A 21,286-nucleotide genomic window follows, 5' to 3' on the forward strand; every position below is an offset into this window, starting at 1 on the left:
AGTGTTGCCCTTCTCCTTGTGACTGGTTGATCCAGTCGTGGGTTGAGAGAGCTTAGCCTCCAGTTTGGCTGTGTAGCTGCATCTCTCACATATGTTTGTGTTGGTTGGGAGGAAGAGGGGGTTGTCTGTGTACATGAGGCAATTGTAACATTGCCTCAGGATGCCCAGATTCACCAGCTGAACTGGAGAGCACACCTGAAGCTGTCCCTTGAACATGCCTGAATAGATGGTTGGGAATGTATTGCTGATTGGATGAGTAAAGAGCCTGATACTTCCTGAGTATAGGGCTGAAGTGCAAGCTGTAAGCTAGTGCTAGTTTTAGTAAGTGCCAGTCTTAAATTGCCTTATTTCTAGTGCTGGGTTGAAGTGTTTCAAGTTTCAAGGGAAAAACTGAAGTGCAGACTTCGTGGAGCCTGGAATAGTTTAACCACAGCTAAACAGCGCTGCGCTGTGCACAAACCCACCCTAAGCGGTTTTTATACCTGGGAAAAACGACAAACAGTAACTTTTTTTTCAAGTGCAACAAAGAAATAAGTACAGTAAGCAATGCAGATATCACTAGGGATCCACAGAAGCGCTGAAAAGCCGCGTTTTAGGTGGAATTAGCATTTCAGGGAAACAACAAGCAAAAACAATACTTCAAGTCCAAAGTCTCTCTCTTGTCTCTCAGCCGCTTGTAGGACTCTGCAGGGCACCACAAGGAGCTTGCTGAGCTGTATACAAGCGCAAAACTGCACTAAGCAGTTTTTATACCAGGGAGATCAAAAAGGATAGAAATTAGCCCAAAATGGACAATGAGCTACAAGTTGCTGGGCTGGGACCACTTCTACAGGGACAGATAGGCTGCTCAGAGTTCCCTCTCTCACAGTGAACAAGGAAGCCATCTAACTATCCAAGTATGATATGGGCAACACAGGAACCTTTACCACAGTCCTGAATTCAGCAAAGCCTGAAAACTGGACTAGACTATTTCAGAAAGGCGGGAAAACAAGGATTTTTTTTTTTTTTCAGAAACGCAGAGTTTAAATTACTTTAAATACACAGAGGAGGCTCGCGCACTTGAGTGTGTAGCCTGCGACTGTGTTACCGGTAACTTAAATGCAAAAATGACAAACAGTAACTTTTTTTTCAAGTGCAGCAAAGAAATAAATACAGTAAGCAATGCAGATATCACTAGGGATCCACAGAAGCACTGAAAAGCTGCGTTTTAGGCGGAATTAGCATTTCAGAGAAATAACAAGCAAACCAACAACAAGCATACAAACAAAGCTAGATTCAGCAGGCTTGGATCTAGTCTATGCTACAGCAAACAAGGTGTACCAATTTCAGTAAGAAACAGTTCAAATATGCAGGCACTATAAGCCTTTAACCAGAAATTCCCAGCTCAGAAGGGCAGAGTCCAGCCTCTCCTCCCACAAGAGAGCAGGCCATGAACCTTCTTAATGTAAAATAACTGGCCTGAAGCCCAAGTGCTTAAACCAGAACTAATACACTTTTAGAATAACAGACGCTGAGCCCTCAATCACCAGTTCCCAACTTATATGACTGACTTGAGGCTCTTAACATAGGAAACTGTTTTGTTGATTCTGCTGACCTCTGCAGGAAGTACTTCTGAGTTGCAAGCTGTTACAGTGCCAGTCTTATCTCATCTTTCGCAGAGACAGGGTTTACTTTGAAAACTAATCTTTTTTTATGCCTAAAGTGGTATCCAAGTTTACTTTCAGCTAATCTAGCCATCTTCCTATGTTCATTCCTAAATCCAAAAATGAGGGGGAAAGGATACTTCATGCCTTCAACATCCACTGACAGCTCTGGTACTACCTTGACAAAAAAAATTTTCAAAACTTCTGATGAGTTGGTCATTTCTTGTGAAGGTAAGAAGAAGGGGACAGCCTGTGTCATATGGTTGTCCCAGGCTATTATCTTTTGTTAATTCCACCACAAAAAAATACTCTAGGCTGGTACAAGTTTTTCTAGGGCCATGGCTTCATCTTTGACTTCTTGGAAAGTGTTGGACTCGAAGTATTCCATAAGCAGCAAAGTGGTCCTCTGTGCATACTTTTACAAAGCACTTCAAACTAGATTCATTTTCCAGGTCTAGTACAGGCTTTGCTAAGACCATTCTCCTGGGGCTCCTGAACCTTTCTCCTTATACCTCCCAGTCATTTCAAGATGTGGTAATCTACCTGTATAGCTTAGGCTACTGTAGCAGTGATCAACGTGAATAACATAGTACAGTTGGGTAAGTAAACTTACCATAACAGGAGATGTTTGATCACTGCTGCAGTAGCTACATCCTCCTTCCATTCCCCTTGTTTTTTGTGTATGTTTTATGACTGTGGGGACAGTAGTCTTTTCTTTTTCTAGGAATGTCCTCTCAGCACTTAGCCTCCATCTCTCACTTGGCATAAAAGCTACGAAGGGCTGACTTTTTAGTCAGCTTAGCTTGAGCTGACTAATGGGTTGTGTGTGTGGAAGGTGTCCTTGACTTGTACTGTTCATGGCATGTTCTGTGATTTACAAGTACATGAATCACTGAGGCATAGAGGCAGAAATTTATGGTGATAAAAATGCAGTTGTACCACACCAACACCAGTAGCCCAGCACATGAAATCCCAGGAATAATGATATGCTGTTTAGCATAACATTGTAGATCAACAAATGACGTTTGAAAAGAAATGACAGTGCACGTAACATACGGTATTATGATTGGGTTGCTGGCTTATTACATGTTCTAGACATGGATGTAAATAAATTCACCAACAGTGTAGCTCAAGAGGTGATTCTTGGTGTCCATGTTGAGAACAGGCAATAATGGGTAATGGTCAGAGAACCCATCATAATTCTTTGTTGTGCATGGAGCTTTTCCTGCTACATGTACTATTAAGAAATAAATAAGTAAAAGCAGTATGTGTTTTGCCAGCCTTGAATGCCGTAAATCACTTAGCAAGCACTATCAGAAAGATAGTGTAAGACATTGTTTTATTACATAAAGTCGGGCATTTTACTGGCGTAGACAGCAGGCAGAAAGAAATTTGTTTTTAATTCTTCCGCTTTCATTTGATTACCAGTATTCTCAAATTTTAGGGTGACACCCAATCTTAACTACAAAAATGGGGTTCTTGACAGTTGTTGAAATGGGGTCTTGTGCTTAAATCATTTCTTTTTTTTCTAGATTTCTGAGCATAATCGCAAGTGCTTCATGCACTAAATATATTTTAATAAAGATATGCAAGTATTCACCCTAATGTTGTTGTTAGTGTAATCCGGTACACAGCTACAGCCACACCCAAAAAGGTGTTCCAGCAATGGCAGATAATTAGTATAGTTATTTCGGGGTTCATATGTTGCCATGGTGTTACAAACCTGGGCTAACATTTTCAGTGTAAAGCACTTTAACAGCCAGTGGAAACAGCCAAGAAACAGTCATGCTTGAATGGTACACAGGGTAGACATAAGAAACAGATGTCTGGAAGGTTATTGTTATCAAGACAGCTTGTCATTGTATCAGACTTCTTGCAAGTAGTCATAGTGGCCACTTTGACCAATGGAAGTCTATATTTCTGGTATATTTTGCATATTAACACTAACTGTTTTTACTGGAAATGATTGGACATTTTATTTTGTGTAGTGAAATGAATATATGTTGTGTTCTGTAGTTTTCAGATGGATTCCTAAAGGTGAGTCATCAAACTTTGTCAGATGGCACTCAGACATTCCTTTCCCAGTCAGAGTTACGATATAAATCCCACACAAGGGCCTATAGTTTGACACACTGGTTATTGAAAGATGCTTAGCACAGAAACTGCAGTTTAATTCATACCACATATAACACTCATTTTGTTCTTTTCATTCTACAGTGTACTTCTCTGTTCAGAAATACAAACTGAACAAATGTACTAATTGCAGTACTCAGGCCACAACACTTTTTGTGCAGGTCTTTGTGTACATATCTTTACTGCAGTGTGATTCCTGTTTAAGAAGTCTCCTGTTTTAGGACTTCATCAAACAACACTGTATACATCCTGTTTATGAACAGATTGGCCTATGTTTGTGTAGAAATGTATGTTTTAGTCATGTAAGACATGTTGTTTTCATTGTATTGATCAACCCATTTGAAACTTAAATTTTTATGTAAAAACATCTGAGGAAAGCTAAGTAAAAGCTGGATCTTTATGCTAGTATATAAAACTGTTAATGATTGTGTGTGTACGAAATATATTTAGATACTGAAACTTTTCTCATTATGAACACGTGCTGCTTATTACTAGGACAGATGGCAGCCAAGCAACAGGCAAAATACAAATTGAATATCCCTGTGCCAAGTTTCAATTCTCATGGCCTACCAAACTAACAGAATACCTCAGCCAGTGTGCATGGCTGAACAGAGCAAGTGATTCATGTAATTTCTTTTTAAGCTCCCCATTTTTACATGTTTACTTATATTATGAAATTGGTTTGCCTACAGACATTGTTGATAATTCAGGAATAACATGTTACTTAGCTTCATAGTCTGGTGTGATCTGGATGGCTTATGCATAAGCCTTGTATCAAAGTTATCCTCCATCTTGAATTGATTACTACAGCAAATATGAACATGTATGCCAACTGAGTAAAAAGGAAACATTCTTTCCATCACTGATACAGTGTGGGATTTAAATTGTGTCCACATGAAGCACTTGGAATTGTTACACACATCAGATAATGATTAAAGTGGAGGAAACTAGAAGCCTGACTATATTGTAAAGTCAGCATGTCTACAAAATTGTGGTTGCGTTCAACATGTGTAAATTGGTTTTGGAACTTGGGACTCTCTCTTCATGCCAAACTGATGATTATCATGCTTGGTTTATCACAGCCCAAGCAAAGAGGACATAATGGCGACATACTGAATTATCACGGGGAGGTATTGGAGCAGTTCATAGTTTTTTTTTTTTTGTAAATTGTTTTGCAGTGACTGAATTTAGGCATTTACCTCTAGCATGATGATTGTAACGTCTGTGCACAGTTAAGCAAGAACAGGTTTAAATTAAACTGTTTATAGTGTAGGCACTTTTAACTTGTGCCTGTCATCGTGTTGTCAAGGTTCTTTTGTGTTTGTGGTTCATTCCCACTATAAAGATTTTTTTCTGTTTGACAAATAGCATGAGTAATTCTGTTTTAATGTGAAGCTTCATGTTTGATCATTAGTGAGCCAGGTTTGATAAACTGAATCTAGAATACTAAGCAGGACATGCCCTGACATTAGTTGTGTATATTGATTCCAAAATAATTTTTTAAATGTTTACAAGCCTGTTAAGAGATGGCTTTTTATTAGATTAAATATATTCCTTAAAATGGAGTAATACACATCAAATATGTACATACTTAAACAGTTGGTGTGTCTGTTATTTAGAGTTGCTAAACTTGTTTCAACATTTCAGTTGTCTTTTTTTCAGAGCTAACACGTCTTTACACTTTGTTATTAATGATGCCAGTCTAAAATAATTCTCCTTTTGTGTCTGTATAACATTGTATTATTTTTTCACTATGACAACAGACAACTGTAACAGAGGAATTGAGACTGTAAGGTCAACTGGAGGGCACCTAGATCTTTTTTTTTTTTTTTTTTTTTTTTTTTTTTTTTGCAAAGCACAGTGAAATAAGGAATACATTTTCTTAAATATGTGTTAAAATCAAAAACAGGAGAAATTAATATGCAGCAGACACCACTGGAACTAAATGTAATTGTTTCAAGTATTTATTTTAGTAAAAACTTGCTGTTTGAATAAGTAGACCATATATGCAATTTGGGTTAATAGCTTTCTAGGTGGTGTACCAGTCAACTTTAACAGCTCATTTCCTTGTTAAATTTAATTAATGAACATGATATGCATTGTGGTTTATTATTATATACTGTCTAGTTGTAAAAGAATGGCAAAACTTCAACATTTGTTTAAGCTGGAATACTGCTAGATATATATTTATGTATTTAAACATTGTTTTTCAAAAGAAAAAAATAGTTGCTGTTAAAGGTAGTACTTCAACTTTTACAACTGACTGATCTGTTTGCCTCACAGGAGAAGCTGACCTTCCTCCACAGTTTATATCAACGTTTGGTAGCAGGCTGCGTGCTAATAAAACATCCAGAGGGCATGCTGGGTAAATTCTCTTGGCATGAGCTTTGTGCAGTCCTACAGGAGAATGTTGATGCCATGACCTCAGACCTTAACAAGGCTAATGAGAAGGTAACTCTCCTACGGCACTGTGTTCCTCGATTAAATCTAGTGACATTTGTCCTCATCACAGTAATGTTAAAAGAGAATGACACTCAGCTTATTTCAAAAAGAATTTTGTTGTTAATAATTCAATACCATTAATTATGTCTTGTCTACAGCTCAGTTTGATGCCATTGCTTTGGGCATGTAAATGCGACTGAAGTCTGTATGAAGTCTCTAAGCTCTGCTTTCTGTGCAGGACATGCTAATGCTACTAGCCAGTATTAGCCATAGGGACCTAATTAAAAGAAAATAAATTAATCTTACTGATGAAGAAATTCAAAGAATTTGTTCATTTACACTAATAAACCAGGTCTTTATCACAGTGTAAAACAGAAATAAGACATGGTTTCTCAAGGATCAAGTTGGGAGATAAAACAGAAAGTTTGTTGCTCATATCTGAGGTGCATTATTTGTAACTGTACAAGACAGTAAGCATATTTGTTAGTCCTCTGTTCTCTAGTTCACAGTGACAGATGTTTATGAGCTGATAAACTCAAGGAACACATTCACACAGCATTGCAGTGATAAATATATCTAATCTGCATTGTGTACAGTTCAGAAATATCTACTGTTTTAAACTGTATGTATTACGGAAAGTATGCTGATCCTTTGATGTGCGAAATGTGGTGACAGGAAAAAAGTGGACTAACTTCTGGGAAGCTTGATGAATCTCCTGTTTAGGATTTTGTAGGGAAATGAGATGAGAAGGGTCACGTAACATGACACCACTTGGGTGGCTATTATTTTCTAGCATGTTAACTTTTGTATCTTTGAAATCCTTCTGTAAAAAGATGCAGAAGGTAGGGATGAGAACTACCCCCCCCCCCCCCCAGTTATATCTTTTGGGCATAACCCTTTCTGTTTTTATATGAAATTTTTCATGCTCCCTCTTCCTAGTACATAGCCATAAAATTCTGGTACATTAAAAATTAGTCTGAGAGAGAACTTGTACCCAGTCATGTGTACAATAGACCCTTTTTTAGCTTAAAACTTGTAGGTGCTATCATAATGGCACATGCAAAGTATTTAGTACTTTCTCCTCAGAAGTAAGAGTGAAGTCATTTTTGACCTTTCATGAGATAAAATGATTCTTAGAACTAAGAGTGTCTTTTTTAATTGTCCAGGTTTCATCTGATCAGGTCTGTTACACTACCAGCATTTTTACACAGCATTTAATTTCCTTTGAAAAGATAATCCGTAGATTAAAATTGTGTTTCCATTTTTGGAAGAAAAGTAAATAGGGAAGGATAGGTATGAATCTTTGAGGCAATATTGTCATTTTAAACCATTTAAAGACAGCTGGTGTATATCAGTCAAGATTTTAGCCATCAATTCTTAATTACAGATATTTTGTTATAGGCACAAGTCTGTCTTGAAGTTGATTAGTTACATAAAAGTATGTGTTTGATGCCAGCTCTGCTGGTAAAAAAGGAAGAAGCCCTGACTTTTGCACTAGCTAGCTGAGTTGTTACACTGATGCTGGGATGAGCTGGCTTGGAGAAGATGGGAGAAAAGTGGCAATTGTTAGCTTCCTCAATTTTTTTGGGGGGGAGGGGTGCTGAGGGAGGGCAGTAGATTGGTCCATGAGAGGGACCTGGGTGATCATGATTGCATTATCCACTTTGCTTCTTATAGGGAGGTGGGTGGCAGCACACTTGTACTGCTTGTGGGAAGCCATAGCAGAAGTCATTGTGGAAATGGTGAAGGAGTTAGGTATATAAAGAGGAAGAAGGAAAAAAAAAGGCATCCTGATAGCATGACTTTTGGCACCCTACTCTTACTTTCCAAGGAGGAAAGAAAGCCAGTAAGCTTTCCCTTGGAAGAAAAATGTTAATAGTGTTACCAAGCTAAAGCTTGTTGATTAACTTGGGTTTGGGTACAAAAAAAGTATGTCACCATATGTACCTGTCAAGAAGCATTATGTTTTTTTTCCCCACTGTGTGAGCTAGACGTAGTACTTACTTGCAAGTGTGTGTGTGTGTGTGTGTGTGTGTGAGTGATTTTGAAGATAAAAGGAAAAAACATGTTTTTAATGAGGATGGCTGTAGCAGTAAATTATTGCATTTGATTTTATTCACCAGCAGAGCTGTTGGTTTGCCATTTTTCTGAAGATTACTTCTTCCATGCAAATGCTAACTTTAGTCTCACACCATAATAAATGTTGACACTGGTGACATAACTTTCCCATAAAAGCAACCTTGGTGTGCACTCTGTTCACTTATTCTTACCATTGAGAAACTATTGGTTGAAGAGAAATTTTGTCAGTTCACATAATTTTATTTTCTTCAGAGTTTTCCTTGAAATAAAGTGAATTATTGTTCTCAGATCACTAGTCACTTGAAGGTTATGTCTTTCTCCTCTAAATTTATTAATAAGCATGCTTGCAATAAATAAATCATGCTAAAGGTTACCATAATAAGTGCTAATTGGTTAGGCCTTGCACACAACATAGAAAGCTGAAAGTTTTTTTTTTTTTGCTCCCTTCATGACTCCTCTAACTGTACTCTTGATCGAAAGTGCTTATCCAGGAATTTTACTGTGCTCCTGTTGTTTTTACTGAAGATTGAAGTCTGTTTTTAACATTTTTACAGCTGTGGTGGAACAGAGGATTTTTTCCTAGTACTCCCAGACTAGGTAAGAGCTCTACTATAAATTTGTTCCTTCTCAGCAAAAGTTAGATTGTAGAGAATTGTAGTAAGTTGCTGGTCCTACAGGGTGTCCTATCCTCTACCACTAGGAGCAACCGCCTGCACCCCAGCAGCTCTCCCATGCTTCATTATTTATGTCTTCCAAGGGGAGAGTGCTTACAGACACTGACTTCCCCTTGACTTTGAGTACGAATGCTGTCAGACTGCGTAGGCTCTGGACTCCACTGGGTGTTAAGATCAAGTGCTCCCACACTGTGTGACCCCATGTAATGAGCTAACTGCCCCCCCCCCCCCCATCAAGGATGGGTGAGCAGACAGCAGCCACACCTTCCCTATCTTCTCATTCAATTCCCACAGACATCCAAGCTGCATATCAAATTCTGGTTACCTACACCTTAGTTAGTGCTTTTTCCCTCTGCTGCATGGAGCTGGTTCAGTTAAGAGTTGTAATTTCTGTCTAATTTTAGAAAGCCACTAGTTGGAAAAGATAGAAGCATTGTTATTGTATAACTCAGAGAAGAGATTAAAGGACATACAGAAGCAGTGTAAAATGTCATAAAGCAGGGACACTTGTACATCAGGAATAGAAGTTAAAAAAGAGGGATAGCTGAGAAAATTGTTGAAAAAGAGGCTGCTGGTGAATGATATAGAAAGCATAATTCCTCTATAATTTCCCAAGATGAAGTGACTTCAGCCTCAATTCATACAAAGCTTCAAAAGAATCTCTGATACTGAGCCTTCCTACTTTGAGAAGCAAAATAACACCAACATCAGTCTCTGCTATGCAGGTCCCAGTCTGAAAGATGTCTAACATCCTTCACTAGGGGCCGGGAATTCAGCATAATTACGCTCTCAGTTCATACTGGCAGTAAAGCATAAAAGACTTCAGACTCCTGTTCATTCTGCATCTCACACATCTCAAACATTTTTTCCTGGCCTTTGATTATGCTTGGTTTGCTAGAGAAAACTTGTGGCATAATGCTGTGACTATGACTGAGGTCACCCAGGTTCATTTAGTGAATCAGGCACTTGCTGGGGCTGGTCCTGGAGAGGGGAGAAATGAATAGGTAGAGCTTGCTCACCTCTTCTTTGGAAGAGAGATGGGAGCACAGACACTACAACAGAACCACTGTTGTAGAATGGGATCATATGTAGATCCTGTCTATAAAGGAGGTGGGGCTTTGGTTATCGCATGCAGAGGTACTGACAGTCCACATGTGGCCCACTGTGCTCCTCTTGTCAGAGATGCTAGTATTCACATGTTGGGGAACAGTAGGGCATACAGTTAAAATCTGATCCCCTTACTGCATGGGTGACAGCTGCTGCTACTCCCTGTTAACCTAGCTGTTGCATCAGAGGACAAATAGGCTATAGGACTATCACTCTTGGGTATGAATGGATCGTTGGGGGAAGAACTAGGAAGGATTAGTTCAGTGGTCAATGGAAAGGAGACCAGGCCGGTAATGCATGAAAGCAACTAGAGCTCAGCCCAAACAGTCATCAGTCCTAGAATCAGATCAGGTTGTTCTTTGAGGAAATTGTATATTGCAGAAACTGATCAGCATCAGGCTGTAGCAAAACTGTTGTACTGTAATCTCCATCGATAATTGCAAATGGTCGATAGAGTCAAAAAGAAAAGAAAAAAGCTCTTTCTAACTAATGTCTTAATAATTTTACGTCAGACATTAACACATTATGACAACCAGACTCTGATCCCAAGTATCTGCTTTTCAGTCATCTGGCTTTTTTTCCTGAAGACGCTGAATTCAAATAATCAGTAGACTATATGGAAAAATATTGTGGCTGGAATTTTGGGGAATCCTGATCTAAGAAGAGATATTTAAAGTGATGAGACATGAGCTGATAAAAAGGTCTATTTCACCATTATTTGCTACATTTAGAGGTGTGATAAGTGCTTGTTACCAGCATCCCAGTAAACAGACCCCAGCTGCCAAGAAAGCTGACAGGATGTACACAGGACAGATAAGTTTTGCATAACAGCCAGTAAGCAGACCCAGCCACAGACTTCTTCCTTCTCCCACCAGAAAAAGACTATTTGATTAGCTTGTGTAACTCTTGACAGCAGACCTCTCAACTGTCCCTATTTTGGAGGAGCGTTCCTATTTTCAATCCTGGTTTACCCCTTTGCAGGATGTCCCTATTTTTAAAGGTATGCCCCTATTTTCAGGCTTGATTTAGCCTTTTGTACAATTTTCTGAATCCCCCTCATCATGTGTGATGCTTGAATCTTTCTAGTACACAGTAAACCATAATACATGACCAGCATACTAATATCAGTAATTTAAAGAAAGAGGGGCACACATCTTAAATCTCCCTTTTTCTAAAGCAAAAATAAATGACATTGTGTGGTAAAATTGTGCAATGCATTTCATTCTAGTCTACAGATTCTACATGGTTTCTTTAATAATGTGGCTATATTGTCAGTCATTTTGTCACACCCTATTTTTTAGATGTGTTTTGGGGCTGTATCCCTCATAGGTGTGTACTAGACTAACAGCCCTGGAGCCTATATAAGCCTAGCCCAAGAATATTCCCAGGCATCTTGCTGACTGACGTTAGTTCCCTGTGCCCCCATCGAGCAAGGCCATTGAAGTGATCCTCAGAGTGAATTTCCCATCCACTCGTCAAGATTTTTCTTGAAGAGGGCTAGTGAGGTGCTCTGCTTGACTTGAATGGGGAGTTTATTGTAGAGTATGGGAAGTCTCTCGGTTAGGAACCTGTCCCTGCAGTAAGTTCTGTTTATTGTGGTGATGAGGTTAAGGTCCTTAGAGCGTGTAGCACGGAGGGATTGAGATTTTTTCAGGTGAAGCACATCTAACACTGAGTCAGACATGGCTTTGTAGGTCAAGCAGAGATTGCCACTAAGCAGGCATTATGAGATAGAGTATGGCTGGAGTTTTTTGTCTTTTTGTGTAGGGCATGTGTTTGAGTCTTAAGATCTTTTTTGTGTGGAACTTTTGTGGCCTCTCCAATTGTTGAAAAGGTCTAGTGAGGTACATACCAAATGTGGGGCATTGTACTCTATAATAGGTCTATTGAGGGACTAGTAGAGAGGGATTATGACTTATTTTTTCCTGGATGAGAAACCTTTTGGTAATGAGGTGTGCCATGTAGAAGGACTTTCTAACAACAGTGGCAACATGGTTGTCAAAGGAGAGGCTGCTATCTACCTGTGTCCCCAGATCTCTTATCACACCTTCAGAGTTAATTGGGCTACCGTCAATGTGATAGTTTGTGGGCCCTGTGTTCTTCCCGAAGGGGATGATGATTCACTTTTTAGCATTGAGCTTAAGGCCGTGGTTCCTGCACCAGTCTCTGGTCTCTGTGAGACCCTCTTGAATGTCTACAATCAACTTGAGAATCAATAATAGCTCCCAGTTTGCAGTCATCCATGAATTTAGTTAACTAGAGTCCCTTTGTGTTGGCTTGAAGTTCAGAAAAGTAGATGCCAAACAGGAGAGGATCCAGGACCGATCCCTGTGGGACTCCACTTGTTACTGCCCAATAGTCAGATTTGGAGTCCGGTACTTTCACCATGTAGGTTCTGTCAGTGAGCCAGTTGGGAACCCATCTTATGACGTAGGGGTTTATGCCTAGGTTAGTGAGTCTGTCAATGATTTCTGAGTGGAGGATGGTGTCGAAGGCCTTGGCAAGATCAAGGTAGGCTGTGTGGACTACCTTGCCTTCATTCACCGCTATTGTGACAGATTTGAAGAAGTCTGTCAGGTTGAGCAGGCATGATCTACCCTTCACAAACCCAAACTGCGTGGGGTCCAGAGTTTTAAGGTTCCCTATCTCCTTATTTATAAGGTCCATAATGACGCGCTCCATATTAGGCTCGTCAGACTGATGGGGTGGTATTTCCCAGGGTTAGTCGTCGCTCCCACTTTGTGAAGTGGAATGACTGTAGCAGTATGCCATTCAGTGGGAGCAAAGCCTGAAGTGAGGCTGTGATTGAACAGTGCACTCAGGTTTGGTGCCAGTTCACTTTGTAATTCTCATAGAACACAGCCAGATATATTATCAGGTCCCATGGAAGCTGTATTCTTGGCTTTGGACAGTGCGGTTTCTACCTGTGCAGCCATGATATTAGGGATTTGGCATTCCTCCTGTATTGGGATAGGCCCTTTAGGGGGTGAAGGGGGTAAAGTTTGAACTGAATTTGTTGGCCAAGATATTGGCATTATCAGTTGGCTCAGTATAAGTGGTGCTGTTGTGCAGTAGCTCAGAGCAAATGTGTGCATTGTTATGCAGATTCTTGATATAACTAAAGAATGCCTTGTGGTTATCTTTAGTATCTGTAGCAATTTTGTTTTTGTAACTAGCTTTAGAGGATTTGATGAGGGATCTCATTTTTTGCTGAGGTTAACGAGGGAGTTTTTCCAATCTTGGGACTTTACCATTTTCTGCAATAGTTTTTTTTCTTCTGTTGTAGAGTTTATTAATGGCTGGGGACCACCAGATTGGCTTCCTTTTTTGGAGGAGAGCATCTTGGTTCCATTCCATGCATTTGTGTATATGCTCATAAAATGCACTGGTGTATGATTCAGCAGTCATGCACCCATTCTCCATTTGCATGGGTGACGTGAAGTTTGCCGTGGGGGGGTGAGGGTGAGATGTGGATATCCATGGCGATTAACTTGTGGTCAGCTCTAACCAGGGAGGAGTTGAATGCTGGTGTAGAGCAGCAGTCCCCCATGTTTGCAGTGACCAGGTCAGGGATGCTTCTACCTCTGGTAGGGGTGAGAATGAGTTGGTCCAGGTCATTGGAATTAATAAATTCCAGAAGACGTTGGGCAAAAGAGTTGGTACATGAATAATTCTCCTAGTTGATGGAGGGGTAGTTGAAGTTTCCCAATATAAGGGTATTAGGTTGAACCTTAATATTTTCCAGAGTGATCAGGAATGTGGAGTGGGAGTCTTGGGACACTGTGGGGGATCTATAGCAGGCTACAACCTGGGTTGCAGTTTTATCCAGTGTTAGCTGTACCTGAAGTATCTCTGATGCGTTATGTTGGGCAACTAGTCTGGAGGTGTGCGTATCTTTTATGAAGATGGATACACCACTGCCTTTAGGGCTTCGGTCCACACCTCCTTTCGGGCTTCCTACTAGAAGTGGGAAGAGTTTTATGCTATTTGGTATTGAAATTTTATGCTAATTAGATGACCATATTTTTAGTTGGATGATCCTACTTAAGGGTCTTTGTACCTATTTTCAATGTCTGCACGTTAAGAGATATGCTTGACAGTGAGTCCCAGCTTTTAGACAGATATGATACGAAGTCTAGTAACTTGACCTTTATGTCAGTGATTTAATTGATTTGCATGGTGAGACACCAGAACTCAGTTTTGAACCAGATGCTGGAATGTTTTCACCACATACGAGAAGGGTACACCAGGGACAAGCTACAAAAGCTAAGTGCCAGTGCTGTTAAAAGTACTTAAATGCACAACAGTAATGCAATGGATGTGTCTTTAAGGGCTTCTACATCAGAAGTGGTTTTAAGAAGATATGCATAGTTAAGGACTGAATCATATTCTGAGTATGCAAATGCTCAAGTTACTCAACACACCACCTTCCATGAACACCTGTTTTGCCAAACCAACAGATGACATTCTAGGGTACTTCTAAGGAAGGGAAAGACTAAAACTGTTTTCACACGGTCATTTCATACCACCATACCTCAGTTCTCCAGCAAGTTTAGCGGTCAAGAAAATAATATCTATCTTGCATGGTGTCGAAGAGGAAGACAGCAGCAGAGAAGGTCCTGTCTCTCTGGATTTGACCTCCATTCTCTAGTAATTATGATAGGCAGTTTTGTATGTGACATTGCTTTCTGAATGGATATAACATCAGATAGAGGTTCTGCAGGCAGTCTCACAAAGCTGTTCTATACAATCTATTTACAGGTCGTATTCCACTGCACTGCTGTAAACTGTCACGCACCACATTCAAGAAGATTTGCTTTTGGTATAGCAGCTACTAAATAAAATGCTACTACAGTAAACCCAAGACCTTCAGAAGAAAAAGACTTCTACTCCAGACTGTTTTCTAAAACCATAGAAGGATAGAAACACGGAGACCAGTACTAGATTTGTCCAACTTAAACCAGTTTGTCATTACAAAGCAGGTCAAATGGTAACTTTGAAGACATTCTTTTAGGTTTTAGTTTTATTCCATGAATGCTGACAATCAAGTCTCCCCCAACTGGACCTTGTCCATTTATTCTTTCATACTAGGAAATTATTTCAGTACAGCACTGAGTGAGAGCCATCTGGATGGGATGTCATATTGTCGGTAAGATCCCAGGCTGCATCGTACATGAACTCAGGCAAGAACTTGCAGCACCATTAGGCACCCTATTTAACCAATGCCTGAGTACCGGCTTCGTCCCAGCCAAGTGGAGGACAGCTATTGTCATCCCTTTGCACAAAGATGGGGAGCGTCCACTGATCCAGGAAATTATAGACCCATCAGCCTAACTTGCCTGATCTGCAAGGCCATGGAGTGGATTATCATGGACATCATTAACAAGGACATTGGCAACCTCCAACACTTGATCCCACACATTTTGGTTTTGTCAAGGGGAGGTCATGCCTGTTATATTTGGTCAACAACTTTGAGACAGTCATCAAGGCCATAGAGGAGAGGAAGCCATGCACATTGTCTACCTTGACCTGCCTAAGGCCTTTGATACTATTCCCCACTCAGGTATAAAAGATAAACTCTTTCAACTAGGCATTAATCCATATGTTACCAGATGGGTAGCAAACTGACTCACTGATAGAACCCACCTAGTCAAAATAGGGAAAGCCACCTCAGGTAGTAGACCCATAACAAGCGGTGTACCCCAGCGATCGGTCTTGGGGCCTCTGCTGTTTGGGATATAATTCTCAGACGTGTAGGCCAAATCTAGTGAGCTGTGGCTGACCAAGTTTGCAGATGACTGCAAGCTGGGTGCAGTCATCAATTCCTCTAGTGATGTGGACATTCTTCAAGAGGGTCTCACCCAAACAAATGACTGGTGCCAGAAACACGGCCTCAGACTGAATGCCAAAAAATCCATCATCCATTTTGTGGAGAATGACCTCCCCACAAATTATCACATTGGTAAAAAGGCACTAAGTATGCAATCAGTTGTGAGGGACTTGGGCACCCAGGTTGATAGCAAGCTGACTTTTAAACCACCATATTGCCTCCATTGTACTGAAAGCTTTCTACTTGGCCACCACATTAGTAATGGTATCTCATCCAGGGACAAGGTGGTCATAACATCCCTGTATTCTTCCCTTATAAGACCTAATGTTAAGTTGTCAATCTCACCTTCATTCTTGCTGGATGGGTTCGGAGCCGATCCTCGGCTCCGACTCGGCCACTCTAAAAGCTCGAGAGCTAGTTCCACCGGCTCGAGGCTCCCCTATATCCCACAATGCTAGGCAGTAACTCCTCAGATCTCGTTTGCCGCTACAGCAATCGAGGTGTGTTCCTACCGGCTCAGGTTAGTTTTTGGTAAAGAACTAGTTTCTTAGCCTTTTTTCCCCTGTTAAAGTTAGTTTTTTATATATATAGTTAGTTTGAAATAGTCTATTCCATTCCCGTTAAATTTCCAGTTTTTCGGAACGGAGACCTCCGGCTCTGCCTGACAGGGGTGCCTTCGAGGTCATGAGGAGCGTGTTGGAACCAGGTTCAACTCCACAGTCGGTTCTTTCTGCCCCTCCCCCTATGGTGCCTCCGGTGATTTCTACTCACTCTCTAATCCCCGACCATAGAGAGCCAGCTCCTCAAGTTTCCCCTGTGGGGATCTCCTCCTCTTCCGAGGCCTCTCCTGACCCTGTAGGAGAGCCCCCTAGGAAGAGGCAGTGCAAGAGGAAGCACATTGACTCCCCTGAGTCGGTCACCTCTGACACTGATTTAGAGGATTCTGAAGGTTCCCCTCGTTCCCCCTCTGAAGATGTCTCCTTTGTAGACATCTTTGAAATCTTAAAACAGAGGAGGAATTGGCCATCCCTCAACCCTTCAGAGGATGAATCAGTGTATCTTGAGGCATTTGGTTCTCGCCCTTCCACCTCCTGGGTGTCCCCTCCCTTTGACCCCCTTATGCAAGTGGTGGCAAAGAAGGCTTGGGCGGCTCCTGACTCAGTGGAACCCACCCCCAGGAGACCATCAAAGTTCATCACGGCCGCCAAGGATAAAGAATTACTGACCAAAGGCGTCTCTGTTGATGCTATGGTGGTGGCTGCGGCTACCAAGACGAAGTTAGCTGATCCTTCGGTGCCTGTTCATCCTCCTAACAAGGAGTCTAGGTCGATGGACAGGTACGGGAAGCGGATGTTCTCGTCAGCGACCTTTACTATGAGATCGCTGAATTACCTGTGTCATTTTACTCGTCTTCAGAGGGATTTACTCAAAGAAGCGAGTGAAATGTTGAAGGACCCAACAGCTGCGGGTTTTCAGGATAGGATGAACTCTCAGCTGGCTACCCTTAATTCTATAACCAACTCTTCCATGCGCCTCCTTTCATATGCGGCGGATGGAGCAAGTAGAGCAGCAGTACAGGTGTAGCCTTGCGTAGGCACGCCTGGATGCGGCTTTGTAACTTTACGGACCCTTTTAAGGCGTCCTTCACTAATTCCCCCTTTGATGGATCATCCCTTTTTGGTCCTCAAGTGAAGGAAACCCTGACTAGGTGCGAGACTGATGGCAAGACTCTTTCTGCCGTCGGAGTCCGTTTTTCTACTCCTTCTAGACCTTACCCCAAAGGTCAGAAGGGGGGAAAGATGTGGTTCCGCAAACAATCTCAAGGAGACTTGCCTGACGACAGAGTCGTTTCCCTCTAGAGGCAGAGGGGGAACAACAATGGTAGACGCCGTCCAGGGGCAGAGGGGCCCAGAATCAGGGCAGTCGAGAATCCTTTTCCGACAAGCCCTTTCAGCATCCCTGAGGTGTTGCCCGACTGCCCACCTTCGGAGGCAGTCGGGGGAAGGTTGTCACTCTACCCAAAAGCCTGGCTATCCCTAACTCAAGACAAGTGGGTACAGTCTATCATTTCCGAAGGCTACAGAATCCCTTTTCTTTTCATTCCAAAGCAGTCCAAAAAATCCCTTCCAGATGTTCCTGCCAGTCAAAGGGAGCAAGCAGCATTAGAAATTTCGAAGCTGCTTGCAAAAAGAGCCATTCAACCAGTTCCAGCAGACCAAGTAGGATCCGAAATCTACTCCAAATTCTTTTTGGTTCCAAAGAAAACAGGGGACTGGAGACCCATTTTGGATCTCAGCAACTTGAACAAGTTTGTCAAGAAAACAAAGTTCCGGATGGTCACACTGCAGTCCATTCTTCCCCTTTTGGGGTGGGACAACTGGATGTGCTCGATAGATCTCCAGGATGCGTACTATCACATCAAGATGAGTCGACGCTCCAGGAGATTTCTCCGCTTCAGGCTGGGAACCAGTCATTTTCAATTCAGAGCCCTGCCCTTTGTTCTCACTACAGCCCCCCGAGTGTTTACCAAATGCGTGGCAGTGGTAGCCTCTCACCTGAGACGACAAGGATTCCAGGTGTTTCCTTATTTAGACGACTGGCTCCTTACAGCCCCCACCAAGCATCTTTTACTTCTCGCCAGAGACTACACTTTTCACACGTCAGGTACTAGGCATATCAATAAACTACGAAAAGTCTGTCTTGTCGCCTTGTCATGTTATTACCTTCATAGGCACAAATCTAGACACAGTCAAGATGTCAGCCAGACTCACAGAGCAGAGGATAGCAGACATACACAAACAGGTCTTTCTTGTCTTGCAGAGCAACAAAGTCAAAGCCAGACTGATCCTGAAAGTCTTAGGGATTATGGTGGCGGCCATCCCTCTACTACCATTAGCTCGCTTCCATATGAGAATTTTACAATGGATGCTCTTCACACAATGGTCTTACCAAAGTCTCCCAATGTCCCATCCTATTCGGATAACTAGTCGTGCAAGAATCATCTCTATTGGTGGATCACATCTCCTCAGCTCCTCCTAGGGAGACCTTTCGTCCCTCCCCCTCCGGTTGCTACAGTGACAACGGACGCCTCCCTGATCGGGTGGGGGGGGGACATTTCCAGAGCAGGACAGTCCAGGGCATGTGGCAACCGTTCGAGTGCCACTTGCACATAAACGTCCTAGAGATGAGAGCAGTGCTTCTAGTGTTGCAAGCCCTACAAGACTCTCTTCCCAAGGGAACTATAGCAATTCAAACAGACAACATGTCTGTAGTGTGGTACATCAACAAACAAGGCGGAACCAGATCTTACCCCCTATATCAAGAGGCACTCAGACTGTGGCAATGGGCGATTTCTTCTCAGCGATTTCTGTTAGCAACGCACATCCCCGGGAAGTCCAATGTGATTGCAGACAAATTCAGCAGAGCTATTCTCATGCCTCACGAGTGGTCTCTGAACAATTCAGTGTTGGAGAAAGTTTTTCGAAAGTGGGGCAGGCCTTGCTGCGACCTTTTCGCTACTCCCCAAAACAGCAAGTGCAACGATTTTTTCACCCTCTTTCCCCAACCAGGCCACCCCAGCAGAGACGCTGTAGTGCACGTTTGGCCCCGGGGACTTCTGTATGCCTTTCCTCCCTTCCCACTGATATCCCAGCTGATACAGAAAGCCATCGCTCAGGAAGCTTCCATGATCCTCATTGCCCCTTACTGGCCTCAACAGGTTTGGTTCCCTTTTCTCCACCGTTATCTGTTGGAACAACCTTGGCATCTGGACCCAGTTCCAGACCTCTTGACCCATCAGTCGGGTCAGTTGCACCACTCCCTCCCCTCTCTGAACCTCACAGCGTGGTTCCTCCGATTCCGACTTTAGCCAGGCTTCCTTTGATATCTCACTCAGAGATATCTTGATAGCTTCTCATAAATCTTCCACTTGGAAGATTTATCTTAGCAAGTGGAAATGTTTTTCCTATTGGGCGCAGTCAAAGAATATAGATCCTTTCACTGCTTCTATTCAAACAGTTCTAGACTTTCTAGCCGAACTTTTCCACTCAGGTTCGTCCCCATCTACCATTAGAGTTCAATTGGCAGCAATATCGAACTTTCATGTTGGAGCCTCAGAGTCCTCCATTATGTCTCACAAACTCTGCAAGGCTTTTTTAAAGGGAGTTTTTCTCCTCAAACCACCCATCAGAGATCCTCCTCCTCAATGGGATCTCAACTTGGTTCTGACATCCTTAATTCTTCCCCCCTTTGAACCTGCGGCTTCATGTTCTATAAAGTTACTTTCTTGGAAGACACTCTTTTTAGTAGCTATCACCTCAGCTAGAAGAGTCTCCGAACTCCATGCTCTGTGTAGTCGACCCCCTTATCTGGTATTTCATAAAGACAGGGTGTCCTTGCGTACTAACCCGTCTTTTTTGCCCAAAGTAGCTTCATTGGCAAATTTGAATCAAACCATTGAGCTTCCTGTTTTCTTCCCAAATTATTCTAATAGGTCAGAACAAAAGTTACACTGTTTTTAGATATCCATCGCCAACTTAGGTACTATTTAGACAGGACCAAACAATTCAGGAAATCTGACCAACTGTTTGTTTCTTATGCAGAAGGTAGAATGGGCCTTCCAGTTTCTAAAGTCTCTCTCTCTAGATGGCTTACTTCGTTGATTACCCTAGTGTATGAGATAAGACATCAACGGTTGCCATCCAAACCCAGGGCTCATTCAACTAGAGCTTTAGCCACTTCTATAGCTTTCCAAGATAGGCTGCCTATTGATTCAATTTGTTCTGCAGCTACTTGGGCTTCTCCCATACCTTCATTTCTCATTATAAGTTGGACTTGGCCTCTAGAGACCGAGCCAACTTTGGTTCCACTGTACTCAAGAGTCTGTTCCGATAGGCCACCCAGGACAAGGTGCTAGGGACGCGGTCCCATCCAGCAAGAATGAAGGCGAGATTGACAACTTAACATTTAGAAGTTATGTACCTACCATAACGTTCCATGTTAGTTGTCTTCTTCTCGCCTTCTTTCTTGCGTCCCACCCTCCTTCCCCCTAGCCAGGACAGACCTAGAGGAGTTTTCTTGGTTCCTTATGGAATTTTATTGCTGGCCTTAGCTTTCAAACGAGATCTGAGGAGTTACCGCCTAGCATTGTGGGATATAGGGGAGCCTCGAGCCAGTGGAACTAGCTCTCGAGCTTTTAGAGTGGCCGAGTCGGAGCCGAGGATCGGCTCCGAACCCATCCCGCAAGAAAGAAGGCGAGAAGAAGACAACTAACATGGAACGTTATGGTAGGTACATAACTTCTAATTATTGAGTACAGTGCCCCTTTCGGCATGTACCTCACAAAGCACATGCAGCAGCTGGAGAGACCACAGAGGTTC

The 21,286-nt window shown here is 42.1% G+C and overlaps 1 protein-coding gene across 3 annotated transcripts in view; it reads left to right on the plus strand.

Moving 5' to 3' along the window:
- The window catches only part of CCDC171 (coiled-coil domain containing 171), a 3,960,104-nt gene that overhangs the window by 1,842,960 nt on the left and 2,095,858 nt on the right, over nucleotides 1–21,286 (plus strand). For all 3 annotated transcript variants that reach the window (XM_044061288.1, XM_044061289.1, XM_044061290.1), the window contains exon 14: nucleotides 6,060–6,227. In XM_044061288.1, the coding sequence (XP_043917223.1) occupies nucleotides 6,060–6,227 (168 nt within the window). The remainder of the gene's footprint in view (nucleotides 1–6,059; nucleotides 6,228–21,286) is intronic.

This window comes from Protopterus annectens, chromosome 2.part0 (assembly GCF_019279795.1).
Source record: "Protopterus annectens isolate FY-2018-M chromosome 2.part0, PAN1.0, whole genome shotgun sequence".
Taxonomy (NCBI): Eukaryota; Metazoa; Chordata; order Ceratodontiformes; family Protopteridae; genus Protopterus; species Protopterus annectens.